Source organism: Amborella trichopoda, chromosome 3 (genome assembly GCF_054954075.1).
Source record: "Amborella trichopoda isolate Santa Cruz 75 chromosome 3, AtrichopodaSantaCruz75HAP2 v2.0, whole genome shotgun sequence".
NCBI lineage: Eukaryota > Viridiplantae > Streptophyta > Magnoliopsida > Amborellales > Amborellaceae > Amborella > Amborella trichopoda.
The window spans coordinates 59,319,981-59,340,842 of record NC_142338.1 but is presented as its reverse complement, the minus strand read 5'-3'; the positions used below and the strand labels follow the sequence as shown (position 1 = coordinate 59,340,842).

The 20,862-nt window shown below is 35.8% G+C and overlaps 1 protein-coding gene across 1 annotated transcript; it reads left to right on the top strand.

Moving 5' to 3' along the window:
* Nucleotides 1-5,796: 5,796 nt before the first annotated feature.
* Nucleotides 5,797-9,680, top strand: LOC18421392 (flocculation FLO11-like protein). Its single transcript, XM_011622506.3, has 2 exons — nt 5,797-8,755; nt 9,318-9,680. The coding sequence occupies exon 1, from the start codon at nt 7,128-7,130 to the stop codon at nt 7,962-7,964; it is 837 nt and encodes a 278-aa protein (XP_011620808.1). The 5' UTR covers nt 5,797-7,127; the 3' UTR covers nt 7,965-8,755; nt 9,318-9,680.
* The last annotated feature ends 11,182 nt before the right edge of the window (nt 9,681-20,862 follow it).

Here is a 20,862-nt window from a genome sequence, read left to right as displayed (position 1 = left end):
GGGAATCGGGCCCCACTTGCTAGGGTCTATTTTGATTCGACCGGGTTGACTCGATCAATTATCAAGCTGATTGGGCTGTAGGTAATGTGGAAATAAGAAAAAACAAATAGAAATTTGGAGAATCAGGACGATTCTAGGAACTGTGGCACTAGAATTGCTAATCGAATGTTTTTTATTGGATTCTGTGTAATTCTGAGTTGAATCGACGATTTTTTTACCACGTTTATAGCTTGACTTTCTTAGAGTCGCTGCCATGTTTCCTTTTAGCCCTTACATGCAATAATATTTATATTTTTTTTACCCCCCATTGTATGAATCCATTGATCCTTCTTGTTTCAGACTTCAACTTCATCATTGGCCCCTCTCTCTCTCTCTCTCTCTCTCAGAACCCCTGCAAATTCCCCTAATGAGTTTGCATGTCATTTTCCCTGTCCCTTTAGATGGGTGAGGTGGGGCACATTTATGGTCCTTAGGACCTAAGCCAAGAACCCCTAGCCCTAAGCAACAGAGGTAATAGTGCCTTAAGTTGTAACCAATCAAAATTTCTACTCCAACATTTTGTTAGAATTACTTGCGGCCTTCCAAATTGCAAATAATGGTCTAAAATTTCTTGATAGTCCTTTAAAAATTGGTAAATTTCTCATTTGGCCCCTTAAATGACATGATGAGAGTCCTAGTGCTCAAATTTCAGAGATGGTTGGTGAACCTTTTACGTCATAGATATGGTGGCCTCTAAATTAGTTCGAAAACTCTACAACCATTTGGAAACAATGAAAAATGGGATTGCGTGAGACCATTTATCTCTCTTACAACGAAGTCACAATCATCGGCAGTTATTTTTTTAAACTTTGAATCTAGCCAATGATACTGTTACAACCACCCGATACGACAACAGTGATTGTGACATCATTGTATCAAGAGTAAATGATCTCTTTGTATACCTATCCATGAAAAATTGAGGTCCTCAAGTATTTGTTAAAACCAATGATTTAAAAATATGTGAATCGAACCGGACTCGCCCGATTCCACATGGGAATCGGCACTGCCCGTGCCGGTTCCAGCACAAAACCGGGAACTGTCCGGTTCTAAAGCAGAACCGTTGATTCGCTCCCGGTTCTAGCGATTCCCTCCTGGTTCTGTCCGGTTCCCATCCGGTTATGGCCGGTTCCCATCCGGTTCTAGCCTCAAAAGCACCTTCACACGTGTGTACGCGTCACACGTACGACACGCACCACTCCCACACGTGTGTACATGTGACACGAGCGGTACACACTCCCACACGTGCCACACACACTCCCACACGTGCGTGCCATACGCACATGCACACGAGTGCACTGGTACACACTCCCACATGTGCCACACACACTCCCACACGTGCCACACACACTCCCACACGTGCGTGCCATACGCACATGCACACGAGTGCACTGGTACACACTCCCACATGTGCCACACACACTCCCACACGTGCCATACGTGCGACACACACATGCGCGCGTGCACCGGTTCTAGCTGGTTCAGGCCTCAAAAAACACTTTCACACTTGTGTACGCGTCACACGTGTGTACGCATCACACGTGCGACACACACCACTCCCACATGTGCGACACGCATATGCACGGATGCTTTAGTATTTTCACACTTGTGTTTATCTTCCAATTACATAGTTATTTATATAGCATATTTGAATAATCATCATTCGATGTGGGATAATTCCCAAACCCCTTTTGAGCTAATTTTTGTTCTCTCTGGGGCGTATAATAAATTAAAGTGTTATTTTCAAAATTTGTACGCAGTTAATTATTTTTTACATTGATAACCAAATCTTTTATTTTATTTATTAATTTTTACATTATAAATCATGTAATGTACTATATTTCTTACAGTTGTCAATAATACATTTTAAATTAGATAGTATTATAAAATATTTTTAATTTGTTATTATTTATCTAATAAAATAATTATAAAATGTAAACTAATAATTATAATTTCAGTATATAATATTATAATTAGTTAGGTTGTAATAATTTTGGATTATAATTAGTTAGGATATAATAATTTGGGTTTTTATAGTGGATTAGGGTTTTTCGTCAAAAAGATATTTTAATGGCCATTCTTTCATTAATTTAGTCTGCCCTTTATTATAGTCCATGTATAATTATATATTTTATCCATGATAATTCTATGATTTTTCTTTTATGTGATGCAAATTTAATACTTAAGTTTATACAGGGAAATAACATCTCAATATTCACAAATTGATGAAAAAAATGAAAGTTAATAATGTAGTACCCTTATTTCTTATTGGATTTCTAAAAAACAACATTTATAATGAATTTTAATAATTTTTTTGGATTTTTTTGAAGCTTTAATCTGACCGATTCAGCCGATTCCCAATACGGGTCGCCGATTAGCCGATCCGGATCCGTTTTTGAGGTGCCCGATCTGGGTCACCGATCCACTTTTCAAACCATTGGTTAAAACAAAACTTATCTTATAAGAAATTTGCGAAAATTGGAGGAATTTTCAATCATAACCAATGAATTCGTTGATTTCAATGAAAACTATTTGCAACCTTGGTTAGAAAAAAAAAAAAAACACTGCAAAATATACTCTCACGGGAGGTTTTGGCTTGTGGTTGCACGTTATCACGGGGCACAATGATGCAAAAAAAAATTTGAGGTTTTTTATATTATATATTTTTAGATTTGGTATTATTTAGTTTTTAAAATTTATTAAGAATTTATCTTTTAGATAGAGAGAAATAAAAAATAATATCTTTGATGACATGTTGTAATATGTCAAAAATCAATCTTTTAGTTAGAAAGTCTGTGATAAACATGTAGCTAGAAAGCTAATATTTTTAAGGAAATAAAGGAGTTTTAGAAGGATATATAAATGTGTTTTTATTTATTTGTTTTATTATTTGAGTTGTATTTAAAGGGGAAAGGTCCCTATTTGTAAAATAGATCGGAGATTGAAATTGAGTAAAATTCATACAGTTAAAAAGATAGTTTTAGGGTGGCTTCCCTTTGAAAGGGTATATTATCCCAAATTTTTATTTTATTTTTATTTTTATAGCTTATTATTATTTCTCTACATCACACAGTATCCTTTCTGCATCACGTGTATTGTGAAAAGGTACACAAGCACATTTTTAATGGTTCAAATTAAAAACGACTGCATCCAATAGTCACAAAAGAGTTTTATAATTTTTATTTTAAACTGAAATTTATATGAAATTTAGTTATGATACATCAAATAATAATAATAATAATAAATATTTTATAAAAAAACTAATTAAAATATCTTTAATATACTCTAGGTGTATTTTGGTGAAATTTTTCATTCAAAAATATTTTTATTATTTTATTTATAAAAAGGGTGAGGTTTCTATATGTTTGTAACCTTAAACAATCAAATTAAGGTGCACCTCCAAATTTTATCATATAATTTTGGTCTAAAACATTATTAGGATTATCCGAAAATCTATCTTCATATCTAATTATAAAATTTTAAATTAAAAAAATGGTTAATATCAAGTAGATCTATAAACATATGAAGTTCTTAAAAATAGACGGTCTAGACAATGTGTTGCAAGATGCCTTATTTATGAGATGCAAAATATTTTTTTCTTCGTATTTATCCATCTCAATTTTGAAGGATCAACTAGAGGTTTTTTCAACATTAAAATAACATTTTTTGATGGATTTTTTAAGTACAGCTTTAATTTTATATTTTAAGGATGCAACTTTATATAAACTATTCATGTAAATGCATCGATATCCTAAAATTTAGAGAACTATTATTTTACTTTTAAAAATAAAATATAAACTCTGTCTAACACATTCCATGGCTGTCGTCTTAGGTTTTACGGGCTAGACCGAACGAAGCCGCGCCACCCGGTTTATTGGCACCCCCTACCCTAGTGAGAGTGACCCAAGGGGCTCGTGATTGTAATCTTGGAAAAAGGGGCATTTTGGTCGTTCCATATTTGTTGAGGTTGTCATGTATATTTTAAAAAAGTTCCGAGGTTATATCCGTCATTTCGGACAACCAGTAAAGAACTGGCAAGTGCCCATTATGTGGTCCCACGCACTGTACCGCTACGGCCCTACATCCGGTTGCAATTTGCCACGTTTCCGTCAAAAATGTGATATTTTTATCCCTATCCCTCTTCCTCTTCGCTTCCTTTTGTCAAATTCGTCTTCATCCATCACTCAACTCGATTGAGTGACATTTTGGAATCCGCCAAAACTACATAAATACCCTCTCCTTATCTCTCAAATTACGAGTCCATGCTACCTACTTTATTTAATGCGAGATTCCTACCATGCCCAAAATACCCCTCAACGGTCACAAAGGGCAGTATCACCGCATCCGGTGTTTTAAGAACGAGCAATTTTCCGCGGTTTGCGTAGAGCCTCCCTAAACAATCGAAATCAAATTAGAGCTTACCTTCAAATAGTGTCGAAAAATGTGCCTTCAATATTGTAAATTTTGTTGACAACTTTAAAACATATTTGTATTTTATTTATAAAGTTTAAAGTTTAAAAAATAGTATAAGTTGAGAGATCTATGAAAACTTCAAAATCTTAAAAAATTGACGGTCCAAAAAAGCGTCATAAAATATTCGATTTTCAAAACTTGAAATCTATTTTTTTCTCATGTCCATGCATCTTGATGTTGAGATGATCAATTTGAAGATATTTGAGCATCAAAACAACCTCTTCAAGTGAAATTTTTGATGTAGGCTCGAATTTGATTGTTTAAAGCCTCGACTCTATATAAACTTTTCCCTTTTCGAATTGGATCACTGGATAGAAATAAATCGCGACCGAACTGGTATTGAGATAATACGGTCCCTGTCTGACCCTTCCTAAAATCTTGTATGTATTTTTCTTTTTTTCTCTTAATCTTATATAATATTTTTTTCATAACTCTCTAGATCCCCATCTTGTAAATATTTTATTTAATTATTACTTTATTTTATCGAGGAAAGTTCATATGGTTCAACCTTACAATGTAGAAGACAGATTGTATTAATGCTACAAAACCCTCTGGTTGATTATCATGACCTCTTCGAGATGTATGAATATAAAAAAAATTAATTTTATAAAATAAAAATAGTGCAATTTGTTGTGTATTATTGTCTAGATCGTCCCTTTAAAGGTTTTATGATTTGCTCAAGTTTAGAGTTTTAAAATTCACGATTTGAAACAAAATAAATTTTTAAGATATTTAAAAAATTCACACTTTATTTTTATTGTCATTTGAGTCTTATCCAAATCAACAAACCACACCTTATTTTATTTATTTTTTATATCAACAATTCAGACCGATCTAGACCTGATCCAGATTAACAATTAAACATTCGCACAAAAATATTTGGAGTCTACCCTGCCGATCTGGATATTAAAACCTTGCTGCATCCATTACAAACAACTGGGGCACTTTAGATATATTAATGGAAGAGATGTGATTCCCAGGTCATTTTTCCCGAATAAAATTCAAACGTACTCATGAACACCTTCGTAAATTATTGCAAATACAAGGGGTATTTTTGTAACAATCAAAAGCTTCACTTTAACGTGAGCGTGGTCTTGATACTGCACATTCGCCCTTTCTGGTTATTTATACACTCGATTGAATAGATCTTTGGGATCCGTCTTTTACTGGTTTCTTCTCCATTTGGAGGTCCAGAACCAGAGCTCTATCTGTAAAAACGGCCTGAAGTTCTTTGATTTCGGCATCAGATCCTTGCTGGCTTCTTTTAGTGTGCTGTTCTCGCAGTAAGCTGCATTTTGGTACCCGTTTCAAGGGTTTTCATGCTCTTTAAGGCTTTGATTTTATCGACAAATGCATACTGGTTCAGTAAGGCGTTTTCTTCTCCATTAACACCTTTTATCAGGTTCCTTTCGAACTTCTTCCATGAAATTTACTGATTAATGTTTTGGATCGGGTTAATTAGAGGCTGTATCTGCGGGTTATGATGCAATTAGGGTTTGGATTGGTGGTTTACTGTGAAATATCGTGTTCATAAACGATTTCACATCTGGTTGTTGACTCTTTAATAGCATTGAGATTTAACGGTTTTGCCTGGTTTTAGCCCTTACACACTATATTATAGGTGCAAATTTGTTGGGTTTTGAAGGTTTAGGTGTTTGTGTACAGTGAAATTGTCTTATTGTTGGGGAGATTTGGTTGTGATTTAGGAATTGCATAACGATTGAAAACCCTTTCAGATCATTTTGAGGTGTTTGGTATTTGAGATATGGAGTTTCCTCCCCAGTGGAGAGATCTACTTTTTGGTTTCAGAAGTCGCATAAGGATCTTCAGCTAATGCTTACTTCGTATTCAGCTATATTTGGTTATGTTTTGGTGGTTGTTGGATACTTTGATGTTTCTTCATTGATGACGTTGAGATTGTGTTAAGACTAAGAACACTTAGGTGAAAATTTTCTTACTTGTTAACTTGCAGTTCTTGTGATCTAATGCAATAGCAACTGGAATCGTATTGCAATATTTTGCATGCTCGTCATATCTTTTGATTGAAGGATTTACTGTGTTTTCTGGAGTGGAATCAAAAGTGTGTTTGAGCTTGTCTTTCAATCCAGAGACAAAAGCATATGGAACTTCAGCCAGTCCTCTAAGATTTGCCTGTCATTCAGCAGAAGAGGGAAGTTTTGATGCTGTAGTGATAATCAAAGATCTATTTTGTTGTCCTAAGGTTGAAATAATCGGAGAGGGTATGTTGTTTGAAATTGGCTCAGCTGAATTTGTTAAATGCTAAGTGTTCAGAGGACTAAATTCTTGCTCTGACAGGGGTTGAGGTGAAAAGTGTTTAGTATCTCATGTTTTTTGTCTAAAAGCTGGTAAAACAGGATTGCTGTTTTGTACAAATTGTTATTGTTTGGGCTTCTTTTAGAATCTGCTACTAATTTGGCAGTGAGTAGTCAGAGCAAGGTAAGATCTTTGCTTTGCTTAAGTGAAAGAAAGAGGGTCCTAAGAAATTTGTTTTACAGCTGGTGCCTGATCCTTGTTTTTGGAAAAGGGAAGAAGGCAAGCAGAAAGCTGATTTAAGGATCCAGTTAAAGGTTGTGGTGGGACTCTGCGGTTATAGTGTTATGGAAACCCTAGTTGCTTTGTCTTCTGAAAGATACATCAATCACCATGAATCACAGACTATGCATTACAAGAGAAACAGATCTCGGAACCCAGAAGAATTCAGTTCGGATTGTGCTATGAGCTATAAAGAGCTCAACTGTAGAACTTTCCATTCTCGACCAGGTATTCTGCAGTCCCCATCCGCTCTTACATCAAGTTCTAGGCCCAACTATGCCATAAATGCTGGGTCTAAAGAGCATGACAAAAATAGAACCTCAAGAAGTAGCAATAATAGCTATTTGGGTTCTAAGAAGAACAAACAGAGCAGCTTGGTTCCTATTGAAATGACTCCACCTGGTAACAAAATCAAGCCATTTGCTAATGAAATTTCATATCAAGGAGCTGGTGGATTCTCCTCTTCATCTGGGCCTGCCTCGAAACAATCAACTAGTAAGAGTGGTAGTGGGGTTGGGAAGACAAGTAAGCATAGCAATCCAATTCCTATCAATGTCACACCTACCTTTTACAGAAACAAATCAGCCATTGATTATCTCTCTGACATGAATGGAGATGCAGATGTGTTCAACTCCCCCGAGCTTTGGGCTGGTCCAACCTATTCGAACTCCCCCCCTCCAAGTTCCCTTCCAATCCCCAAATTCTCTCTTCGCCAAAAGAGAAGTAATTCTCTTGATTTTCCTCCTGCAGAAGCTGATGTTACTCTCCCCACATTTGCCAAATCTGCTCCCCCTTCTCCCTCGAGGGATCCATGCCCTTCTAGTGATGGTTTCTTCGATGATATTGCTTCTGCTACTCAGAATTTGAGGCGCATTCTCAATCTGAATCTTGAAGAGGATTGAGTTTGCAACACTGGAAATGACATTGCACACTGTAAAATATGTGTATAGAAAGTAAGGTTGGAACCAATAAGGTGTAGTCCTTTTTACCAGATCGTTTTAGAGTTTTAGCATGTAGAAATTGTGAAGTGGATGATGGGGTGACTTAGGCTTTGATTGGAAGGTTCTTAAGAACTTTGGGTACCTATTAGGCTGCGGTGGGTTCTCTCATAATCTGCCTTCAGTTTAGTGATCCTCATCCTCACTTGCACATTTGGTTTTTTCTCCTCTATTTTTTCTTTTTATATTTTCTTACTTAGTAATTGCTGTAGACTTTACCCAGTTAACCTTTTACTTAGGTTTATTTCAGATTTACGTTTTTCACTTGTTTTTCGCAGTGTAAATAAACATAGGATCCATCTCTTTTGCCATCTCCTGACCTTTTAGGTGTAGCATTTCTCTTCATTCACTCCATCCTCTCTGAAATACTCGTGGTTTCTTCTTAATTGGCTACCTTTTTCTTTTTTTTTTTTCTTTCCCTTTTTTATTTCTCTTCTACCTTTTCACACCTCTGCAATATCTTCCTGGGTATCATAAGTCCTGACTCTGAATCTAACCCCTTTTCCCTTTTTCCCTGGGTTTTTTGAAATGGGAAAATTGGGCGGGGAAACCTTGATTGTTTTCCTTCTTTTTCCTTATTTCGTCTGATTAGATCAGTTTTTATTCTCTCTTCTATCTGGGATGGCAAAGGGTTTAGAGTCTGAATCAAGTTCAATGGTTCTTCTGAGAAAGTGCTGGAAAGCGGACATTACAAGGTAATGTTTTTTTTCTTTGTATGATGACCAATTAAACACCTATCTTCCTTTGAAATTACAAGTTGTTATTTTATATGACCATTGTTGCATTTTCTTCATTGAAACTGTCTTTAAATTCAATTTTTAGCACTTACAATCATATTCAATCTTTTTATTGGTTTTGTTTTGGGCAAGTTTTCTTTAGATCTTTAAAAAAAAAAAAACAAGGTAAATTTTTTTTTCTTTGTATTTTGAGTGTGTTGCTCATATTTTGATGATCAATTAAACACCTATCGTCCTTAGAAATTGCAAGGGTTTGTTACTTAGACCAATGGTTCATTTTCTTCTTTGAAACTGTCTCTAAATTCAATTTTTAGTACTCGATATCACATTCAATCTTTTTTATTGGTTTTGTTTTGGGCAAGTTTTCTTTGGATCTTAAAAAAAAAAAAAAAACAAAAGGACCAATGCCATTATTCTTTTCAAAATGAATATTGGTCTTTAAAAAGATTGCAATTTTGGTAAGCTATTTCTTTTTCCAGTTCCATTTTCGAATGGTTATGTTTCTTGTCCCAATCTGCAGGCACCGTTTGGTTTTTCGGTTGTGGCTGAAGATCTGAAGATTTTTTTTCCTTGAAGGCGTGTTATGTTCCTTGGAGGAGCTCTGTCAGGAGTGAGTTTTACCAGTGGAGACCACTCTATGTCATGCTAGTCTCTTTTCTGGGGGTTGATGTTTTCTTAATGTTCCAGTTTGTTGTAGTTTGTTCATTTTGTGTTTGCTTGCTAGATGGTGTTATACGCAGACTGTTTCTATCGTTGTGAAGGCTGTCCTGTGATGTGAATTTGTTTGGCTTTTTTTCTCTTTCTGGATTTATCAGATACTCATTTGATTATTACAAGATGTTTTGGATTAGACATTGGTGTTGGTATGAAATATATTTTCCTATGCTTCTCTGTTTTTTAATGGTACAGTTTTGAAGAGTGTAAGATCCCTTGTAAGGAGATAACTTTGTAGTTCATTTGTTCTTACCAGGTTTGTCCAGGTTTTTAACCTTTTGGTGTGGGGTGGTCGTTAATCACTCGTAGAGCTGTTGGATGTGAAATTGGATGGTTGGTTGTGTTATATTTTTTACATTGGAGAAAAATAATTTTGTGCATAATCAATGCCACCCCTTTAGCTGCCCAGTTTTACATCTTGACTGTCTTGTACCAAAAGTAAGAGGTCTCCACTGCTTCGATCGACACTTCTTTAAATTCATTAATATGTATGGATTCCGTGTATGCCCGATTTTACTTCTAAAGTCGGGTGAAAGACTTTTCCTACCAAAATTAGGAGGTTTTGCTGTATGTATTTCCCCATGCCATATGGCGCGAGAAAATGAAGCTGAGGGGGATTGCTTTATAAATATTGGAGAGGTGAGAATCCGTGTTTTCCTACAATGTTTTCGAAGCTAGACTGGCCAAGTGGATATGTCCTTTTGCTACTGATTTGGATTGTGATGATCCACGGTCCAGATCAAATCTCATTAGGATCAGAAGCACTTCGGTGGTGGAGGCCCTGAGACCCTAAAGGTAGGTAGGGTTGAGATTGAAATTCAATGGGGATATTGGCTGAATAAATCAAACAGTTTGTCCTAATCGTTAGCAGATTAAAATCTCTGCAGGTTATTCGAATTTTTCAGTAGGAATGGCGACAATAATGCCTTTTAGCTGAATCTAACATGAAGCAAGCCAAAAGAAACCTTTGAGGTACAGGGGATTCCTATTGGACTTCCACAGCTTTTGTCTTTTACCCATAGAGTTGATTTCTCAGAAAAATTTGAGAAACAAGGGAGGATGTGAAACTCTGATAATGATGGTTGAAATTTGTAAAGAGAAAAGTTTATATAGAGCTGAGGCTCTAAACAATCAAATTTCAGCCAGCCTCAAAACTTTCACTAGAAGAGATTGTTTTGATGCCCATATATTTTCAAATTGATCATCTTGACATTAAGATGCATGGACATGAGAAAAAAATGGATTTCGAGTTTTAAAAATATAGTGTCTTTTGTAACACATTTTTGGATTGTCAATTTTCAATATTTTCAAGTGTTTATAGATCTGTCTATCTATATTATATTTGGCTATCATAAAGATTTTAAGGCTATCATAAATATTTTCAGTATTAAAAGTGACACCATTTGAAGGTAGGCTCTAATTTGATTGTTTAGAGCCTAGGCTCTGTACAAACCACACCCATTTGTAAAACACTGTCTTTTATTTTATTTTAGATGATATATTATTGGTGTCTTGAATGTGTTGAAAGCAGTGTTTTAAAAAACGTCGAGTCGAATCGGACTCATCCGGTTCGATTCGAAAATCGTGAAATGGGAATCGGATCGGATAAGAAATCGGAAATCGTCCGGTTCTAGAGAGAACCGGACGATTCTGCACAGCGATTCGTCGAGTCACTGTGCGGAATCGGGGAGTCCGTGAAGAATACGGGTTGCACAGTGTTCTTCACGGGATTCTTTGAAATTTGTCATTTTTTGATTATTTTTTTTGTTTTTTTTAGCATGTGATCTAATTTGCCGACTGTAAACAGCTTTATTCAGCTTTTTCAAGGATTAAATAGTTGAAAAATTTGGTGTTTTTGGATCACGAAAAATTTGGTGTTTAGGGTTTTCGCCTTTTCTGAAAGTTTCATGCCAAATAGGGCATGAATTTTTCAAAATTTGTAGGCATTTTGATCTTAAAGCTGTGAATCAAAACCTTTTGTTACTAATTTGTGATAATCGTTGAGAAAAACAGAGTTTTTTGGAGATTGAAGGCTTCGGTTCACAAAATCAGGTAAGAAGTTTGGGTTTTTTTTTTTTCCGCCATTTGATTTATTTCACGGCATATTTTGAACATAATGAGTTCAATAATTAGGGTTTTTAATCTTTATTGTGTCTAGTATGATTTAAAATTTTCAATTTTACGTAATCTGGTCAATTACAGCATGAAATTTGAGATGAACACTGAGATGTCTGCGGAACCAAAATTTCGTTGTTTTTTTTTTTTTTTCCGCCTTTTGATTTTGTTTTCATGATATATTAGAAATAATGTGTTAAAAATTAAGGGTTTTGATTCCTTATATTGTTGTTTATCAGAAAATATACTCAATTGGATGTAATTTATTCACTTAGAGGTGGATTTTTGAGTTAAAATCGCTTATGTAAAACGGCTCTGTGAAGAACAGATTTTTTTTTTTGTAACCCATGATAGAATTATTTGTAATCCATGATCGAATTTTTTGTACTCCATGATCGAAATGTTTGTTTTTTTTTCTTGTAATCCATGATCGAATTTTATTTTTTATTTTTTATTTTTGTAACCCATGATAGAATTTTTTGTAATCCATGATCGAATGTTTTGTAATCCATGATCGAAATGTTTGTTTTTTTTTTTGTAATCCATGATCGAATTTTTTGTTTTTTATTTTTTATGTAACCCATGATAGAGTTTTTTGTAATCCATGATTGAATTTTTTGTAATTCATGATCTAATTGTTTTTTTCTTTTTTTGTAATCCACGATCGAATCTTTTTTTTTTTTTTTTGTGTTTTGTTTTTTTAATCCATGATCGAATTTTATGTAATCTATGATCGAATTTTTTGTAATCCATGATAGAATTTTCTGTAATCCATGATCGACTTTTTTGTAATCCATGATCGAAATGTTTGTTTTTTTTTCGTGTAATCCATGATCGAATTGTTTTTTTCTGTTCTTGTAATCCACGTTCGAATTTTTTGTTTTTTTATGTTTTTTTTTTATTTGTAATCCATGATCGAATTGTATGTAATCCATGATTGAATTTTATGTAATCCATGATCGAATTTTTTGTAATCCATGATTGAATTTTTTGAAAATTTGTGATTTTTTTTTGTAATCCATGATCGAATTTTTTTTTGTAATCCATGATAGAATTTTTTGAAAATTTGTGATTTTTTTTTTTAATCCATGATCGATTTTTTTGAAAATTTGTTATTATTATTTTTTAATCCATATTATTCAAAGAGAAAATGAGAGAGATGATGATTCTGATGCCACCCTATCCCAGCCATATTATTCAGATATCGAGTCCCAACAGCAACAGTGCAGGTGAGCATGACGGATTGACAATCTTCGGGGATTTTAGATTGGGAACACAACAAAACACTAATACTCAGAGATTTGAGAATAGTCAGACGCCTGCTAATATCAATGATTCGTTTTTAGATCGAATCAATGAATTGTTAAACAAATTCAATCAATGGCACCAACGTGACCAAGAAGAACAATAACGTCGTCTATCATTTTATTTTTAGATCGTATGTTATTAATTTTATGCTTTATTGTAGTCCATGTATGTTGATATACTTATTCCATGATAATTCTATATTTATCCTTTTGTGTGATGTAAATTAAATGCTGAATGGCGATTCATGCAGGGAAAGAACATATCAATATTTGCATATTCATTCAAAAACATGAAAATTCTTAATGGAGTACCCTCATTTTTTATTGAATTCCTAAAAAATAATATTTATAATGAATTTTAATAATTTTTTTGGCTTTTTTTTAAACTTTATTCTGACCGATTCACCCGATATTCGATCCGGATCGTCGATTTACCGATCCGAATCGATTTTTTGGAAGCCCGATCCGGGTCACCGATCCGTTTTTTAAACCATTGGTTGAAAGTACTAACCAATGAACGAAGTGGTCAAAAGTACTTACTAAAACCGAAATGTTAATGGATGCATGTAAAGCGGCAGCATACGCGTTGAAGATCAAGCTCAATAACAATTATTGTGCTCCATGTTGAAACGCTTGATTGCTATAAAAAACTACATAAACAGAGTCAATTGTGGCTAAATGTTTGGGCTTCAAATTAAGAAATATTTTGAAATCTTATAGACCGCAACTTTTGTATTTATTATCACATTCATTGCGGCTCCTCCAAATGCAAGCATTAGGACAAATATTGCACTCAGCGGTTCTCTCAGTTGATTTCATCTGTCAAATTTGTGTACTGATCGGGCACTCATTTTTCAGAAGTCACTACATTCTGCTCTCTCAATAGTGTTGCACTGAAAGTGAATGATAAAGGGTATATTGGCCCTAACTCTTTCAATCTGGTCCTTGTTTTTAGAAATCTCTAAGGGGTTCGTTTGGATACTAGGTATCCAAAACCATGTTTTGTATAACCAGGTTAATTTGTGTAAAAACATGTTTGGCAACTTTTTGGATACATAACCATATTTTTTTATCAAGAAAGAGGGCCAAAACATGGTATACAAAATCAAGAAAAAAATTGAGTTATCCAAAACATTGTTTTGTGTAAGCATGAAAGAGGGAACACAACTTGCGACAATACTATTTACATACACTGCCCACTTTATTAAATGCAATTAATTATGTCAAAACATCCACAAAATTAGAGAGATATACCATATCAAATTTTAGAAAAATAAAGTATCTTAAAATTTTAGAAAGATAAACTATATCAAATTTTAGAGAGAAAAACTATTAAAAATTTTTAGACAACGAAATTATCTCAAATTTTTTAGAGAGATAAACTATATCAAATTTCAAGTTTTAGAGAGAGAAACTATATCACATTTTAGATGGATAAATTACTTAAATTTTTTAGAGAGAAACATGCTTGAAGAGATCTTTCAGCACTTCCGGTCCTGGATGCAGAATGAAAAGAGAAGCCGACCAATAATGCTTGAATTACAGTGGAATCCTTGACAGCTCGGAATTGCCCTAGAACAAGTGAAAATCTTCCTAAGCACTTCAAAAAGCCACCTGCCAAGTTTCGTCGCATCCCGACATGTCTAAGGCAATGCAGATGAGAAACAATTTCGGAAAAATCAATCTCTAGCACCCCTAAAACAGACCTCGTAACTAATACTCTATTTTCGGTGCATCAAATGGCCATGGAACCACCACCATTGGATCCGGCATGGTCGAAAACCCCTATGAGTTAAGTTTCGGCTTAATCGGGCTCTCCAAGGCAAAGTTATGGGTAAAAAGACCGAAAAGGGGTAGGCCACACACTATTCTCGTGCCCTCCCTGCACCAAATCATCATTCATGGTGATTGTTTTTACAGTATCGGGTAATAAATTTCGGGAGCCATATCTCACTCATCCTGAGTCAGATCGAGCTCAAATTTTGTGAGCGTGTTCGTCTCGTCAAGATGAGCGTTTCGATATGTGGTACGCCCCGTGACGATCCCTGAACATGGAGAAAAGCTAGAGAGAAGGTTGCGATTCGTGATAAAAGTTGTAGGAAATTCAGCAGCGACGCATCTCAAAGCCATAACCCTCATACATTGACCAGGTGCCGTTTCTCCCAAACTATCAAAAAGGGAAGCTCCCCCTGTTCAACGGTACTACATCCCCTCACCAGCATACTACTCACTTCCAAGTGGCTTGTAGAGAGACAACGACTCCTCCTCCATCAGTTCGTCGAGACTCTCGAAGGGCCAGCCTTTCAGTGGTATGCTCGGCTGCCTCCAAACTCGATACACACGTGGCAAGAAATGGAGCAGTTGTTTTACCAAAGCTTCTATGAAGTTCAGAGAAACGTAGAAACCATTGAACTCCTCACTTTGACTCAAGAACCTGGTGAGCCAGTTGACAAGTTCATCGCTCGATGGAGAGAGTTGGCAACCTTTCATGCCACTCCCATGACTGAAAAAGAAGCAGTTCAGACCTGCATACGAAATATGCTGCCTGAGCACCATGGTGGATCTCGTCAGCAACCCTCTGGCTCGAATTCCCACTCCAACAATCGGGGCAACCAAGAAAAAGCGGTGATTAGTATAGTTGTCATCGTGACTGACATTAAAAAAGCCGCCCCTCAAACCCTGGATCTCTCCAAGGCACATACACCTCAGGCCAGGGGCAAACAACAGTCCTACAACAGGGTCCCGCCTCCTAAAAATATAAATCGAAGCGATTACTGGATCCAACATCAGAACAAGGTGTACCCCTTCGAGAAGGAACGGGTTCCTACGCTGCTTCTATTACTATTAGAGCAAAACATGATCCAGCTGTTGGAGGTCGACAGCCCAGAACAAGTTGGACAAGAGACATGTGAAAGGTACGACGCCTATCACAGGAGAGTAGCCCACCCCACTCAAGAGTGCTAACGCTTAAAGACTTTATCGAAGCCCTTATTAACAAGGTTCAGATAAAGCTCAAAGAGCTAAAGAAAGTATTCAAGGCAACTGAGGCTTCCCACATAGTGACGATACAAGAAGATGACGAGGCACCTGCTGTCCTCCGTGCACTGTTCTCGATGATGCTCGAAGAAGGTCTTATCACGTCAAAGCCGACAAGGCAGCCCAAGTTCCTGCCCCATGGAACTGAGAATCTCGGTGTCCGTATCATCTAGTACGAGGCTATGACCTGAGCGAATGCACTGGTTTCCACAAAGCTCTTGGCAAAGAAGATGCAGCAGCATCAAGAAGTTCATGGTAACCCAGAATGACACCCTCAAGTCCTTGCTCCACCAGTGCAAGAAGACCTCCTGACACAAGCCCCGGGAAGTGCCAAGCCAGACCCTCTGTAGGCCCTCTTTGAGGCGATGCTCCAACAGGGTCTCATCACTCCCAAGCCCACTAGACAACTTAAGCGTCTTGCCCAGCATACGGAACACCTCTGGTGTCTATATCACCAGGTATGGGGCCACGAGCTCCCTGAATGCTATGGGTTTGAAGCTATACTTGCCGAGAAGGTACAGAAAGGCCACATTATATGTGCCATCCTCCCTGAACACTCTCAAGCCAGCGCTCCCATCCAAGAGGAAATCCCACTACAGGTCCCCTGTGAGCCTACATTAGACCCTTCAGATTGACACGAAACCAGTTCCATCGCATGCGTAAGGTCCAAAGCTAACATTGGTCCGAACCCCGTACGTGATGACGGATCGGATTTCACGCGCGAAGCAGATAAAGTTGTTGTAAATTTCGGCCGCCGAAATTCAGATTCTGGCAAAAAAACCCAATATCGCACAATCTTTGTCCAGGCACGAAATCGAGCTGCGTTTGTTGCCACGTGATGGTGACGGCATGCTCAGTGCAATACAACGAAGAAATTAAGCAAAAACATTAAGAAACGAGCGCAAAAACGATCAGAAGTTTTCAAGATTCGCATGAATTTCAAGTCGCATGATCGTGGCTTAAAAACATGATCCATGGCTCGAAGTTGGTATCAAATCGATCGATATGACGAGCTTTACAAAAAAGCAATCATCTTTTTGTCAAACGGGCACAATAGCAACGTTGGATCATCTATGGAAGATCATGCACGTTCTTGAGCAGCAGCAGAGACTGTTTTGGAATTCCATGTATTGTTGGGCAGGGGCAAAACTGTCATTTTGCACTAATTTTCTTAATTTTTTTAATTCAAAAAAATTGTAACTATCATCAATTAGGATAGTTTTGGGCATCCACCCATGTTAAGGGCTCAATTCTATAAATACATGCTAAACCTAATTGTAAAGAGCTTCCCTCATACTTTCAATTCATCAATAAAGTTCGAGCTTTTACGTTGAGTTGGAGAGGCACGTCTTGGAGAGAGAGAGGAGAGAGAAGAATATCATCGTGCATAACTGGAGAGGAGAGAGAAAATAAATAACAAGGTGAGAGAAAGAAAGACAGAGGAAAAAAGAGAGCTTAAGGAAGAGAGAGATGAAAGGAAAGTAGAGAGAGAAGGAAGGAGAAGATTAAGAAAGATGATGAATAGGAAAAGAAAGAAAGCAGATAGAACAGAGGAAAGAAGAAAAAGAGAGAGAAAGAGAGAGAGAGACATACACGGCAATGGTTACTGCTATGCATATTTGAGATGGAGATGAGAGAGACATAGAGAAGAATAGGAAGAGAGAGAAAGTGGAGAGAGAAAGAAGGAGGAGAGTGAAAGAAAGAAATATGAGAGAGAAAGAGGAGGAGAGAGAAAAAAGAAAGAGGAGAGATAGAAGAGGAAGAAAGAGAAAGTTATCCATGCTTCATTCTCTCTTCCCTCTCCTTTGTCATGGTTGACGGAAGCTCATCGCCGTCCATGCTTCATTCTCCCTTTTTTTCTTTCACCTTTATTCTTTCTCTCTCTTCTTTTCTATCTTTTTTCTCTCTCTTCTATTCTCTTACCTTTCTCTCTCTTCTTTTCTATCTTCTTCCTTTTCTTCCTTCTCCCTTTCTTCTCTCTTTTCTCTCTCTTCCCTCTTTACTATCTTTTCTCTCTCTTATTCTCTTTTCTTCTTCTTCCCTCTTCTCATCTCTTCTCTTCTCTTATTCTTCTATTCTCTTATCCACTCTATTCTTTTCTTACTTTCTCTTCTTTTTTTCTTTTATTCTTCTCCTCCCTTCTCTTATCTTTTTCTCTTCATTTCTTATTCTCTCTTTTCCGTCTTCTCTTTTAATCTCTCTTCACTTTCTTCTATCTTCTCCCTTACTCCTTCACTCTTATTCTTTCTCATCTTTTTTCTTTTTTATCTCTCATCTTTTTCTTCTCCTATCTCTTTCTTCCTCTCTCTGGTTTTCCTCTGTATTTTCCTTTTCTCTCTTCTTTCTTCTTCTTCTCTCATTTGACCAAAGGACAGGCCAAGTTTAGCTCTGTCATGGTAGTCTCGCTGTCGAGCTTACCGCTGTACCAATCTAAGTTGCTGTGCCCGTCTTGCTGCCATGTCGAACTCGTCATTGTGCTGGGCTGGTTGGTGTTGGTGTTTTGCCATTGAGTAGTATTGCCTCTGTGCCTTTCTTGGTACCACGTCAGGTCAATCACCATACCAATCTAGCCACTGTGCTAGGTTAGCCACCCGGTCAAATGTCTTTTTCTTTTCTTTTCTTCCTTCTCCCAACCCTCATCTCATCATTTCTTCTATTTTCTCCTTTGAGTGTGCAAACCTGAATTGCCTCCCTTGGCCTGTATTTCTTCTCTTTTCTCCTTTGGCCCACTTATCTTGTAAAATTAACCATACGTGTGTGATCGTAGAAACAGGAGAATACAAGCCAAGGGAGGCAATTCCGAACGAGTTGTACGACTGGGGGGCTTTTTTCGTGATCTAAGAGGGTGCCCACGTGAGCTAGCTCGAGTAAGTCCCGAACCCACCTTAAATTCTTCTCTCATCGGTTGGTATACCTGCCCTTGTTTCCTAACAAGGTTCTCGATAGAGCGATCTTATGTCCCGGGTTCCCTTGAAACCCGAGACACGTGATGCCAGGTCATCTAGATCCAGAGGGCGAGATCGAGGTACCTAACCAAGCCTTTCTAAAAAAATTTTGAGACAGAAATTATATCAAATTATAAATTTTAGATGAATAACATTTTTTAAATTTTTAGAGAGATAAAATATATCAAATTCTAGGGAGAAAAACTACTTGAATTTTTTAGAGAAACTATTTCAAGAATTTTAGAAAGCAGAACTATATCAAATTTGAATTTTTAGAGAGAGAGAGAGTATCTTAAAACTTGAGAGCGAGCAACTAATCTAATTTTAGAGAGAGAAATTACTTGAAATTTATTAGAGTGAGAAAATTTGAAAGTATCATTTAGATAGAGAAAGTATCTCAAAATTTAAAAGAGAGTAACTATATTAAATTTTAGAGAGAGAAACTACTCAATTTTTTTAGAGAGATAAAGTATATTAAATTTTTAGAGAGAGATATTATCTCGAATTTTAAATAGAAAATAAATCTTAAAATTTTAGAGAAAGAAACTATATAAAATTTTAGAGAGAGAAATTACCTGAATTTTTAGAGAGAGGAACTATCTCAAATTTCATGTTTTAGAGAGAAAGCATTGTAAAATTTTACAGAGTGAAACCATATCAAATTTCAGAGAGAGAAACTACTAAAATTTTTTAGCGAGAGAAATATTTGAAAATTTTCAGTGAGATAAAATATCTCAACATTTTAAGTTTTAAAAAAAGAACGTATCTAAATTTTAGAGATATAAACTGCATAAAGTTTTAGAAAGAGCAGTCTAAAAGATTTTAGGGAGAGAAACCATCTCAAAAATTTTAGAGAAATAAACTACCTGAATTTTAGAAAGATAAACTATGTTGAATTTTAGAAAGATAAACTACCTGAAATTTTTTTGAGATAGAAACTATATCAAAATTTTTAGAGAGAGAAAGTTTCAACTATATGAAATTTCAAATTTTTAGAGAGAGAAACTATCTCAAAATATTTGAAGAGAAACTATATCAAATTTAAAGTTTTAAACAATTTTCTTTTTAAACATGTTGAAAAGTTTTTCTCTCTAATTTTTTTTAGGTACTTTCTCTCTCTAAAATTTGGTATAGTTTTTTCTCTATAAAAATTTGGTAAAAGTTTTTATAATGTGAAAAATTTTTATATGTATTGTTGCATACCAAATATGTGTAACATAATTTACACACAAAAACATTTTGCACGAAAATGTTTCATACCTACCAAATGTGTCTTAAATAGTGCAAACCCAAGTTACTCAAATAGATTATCGAAACGAGAGATTTGCATAACCTCGGTATTATCTACAAGCTATCCAAACAATCATTTATCAATAACCGGGTTTTGGCATAATCTGGATTTGCATAACCATGTTAAGATCCAAAACATGGTTTTGTTTACCCTAAGATCCAACCGAGTCCTACGAGTTTTGGTGTGCATACGTAATGTTTGCTTATCAAGATAATGCATATCTTAGTGGAATAAGATAACCTAAATTTAATGGGAAACACTAAAAGATTTGCTTAATTTGTTTATTTGAAAAGTTATGTTTCTATACCACTATATGCGTAATTTAATGTTTAATCTTAGGTGTGATTTGATGAGTTTCAAAATCTATCGTGATGTGTCATTTGCTGGGCTATTTAAAATTTGATCAAAAGTATGACAAGCTGTTTGACATTAGATCATAAACACGAGTAAGAATTTTAGTAGTTCAAATCTTAGATGTCTGATAAATTTCTAAAATTTAAAAGCTATTTGTAAACTCAACCCAAAGTACATTATGCTTTATGCGACCATATAAAATATTTTACCTCAAACTTAAAACTACTTACCCTTAGGTTTCACTAATTTCAAAATTTTGATTTGTCATTTGACGAGCTATTTAAAATTTGATCAAAAGAATGA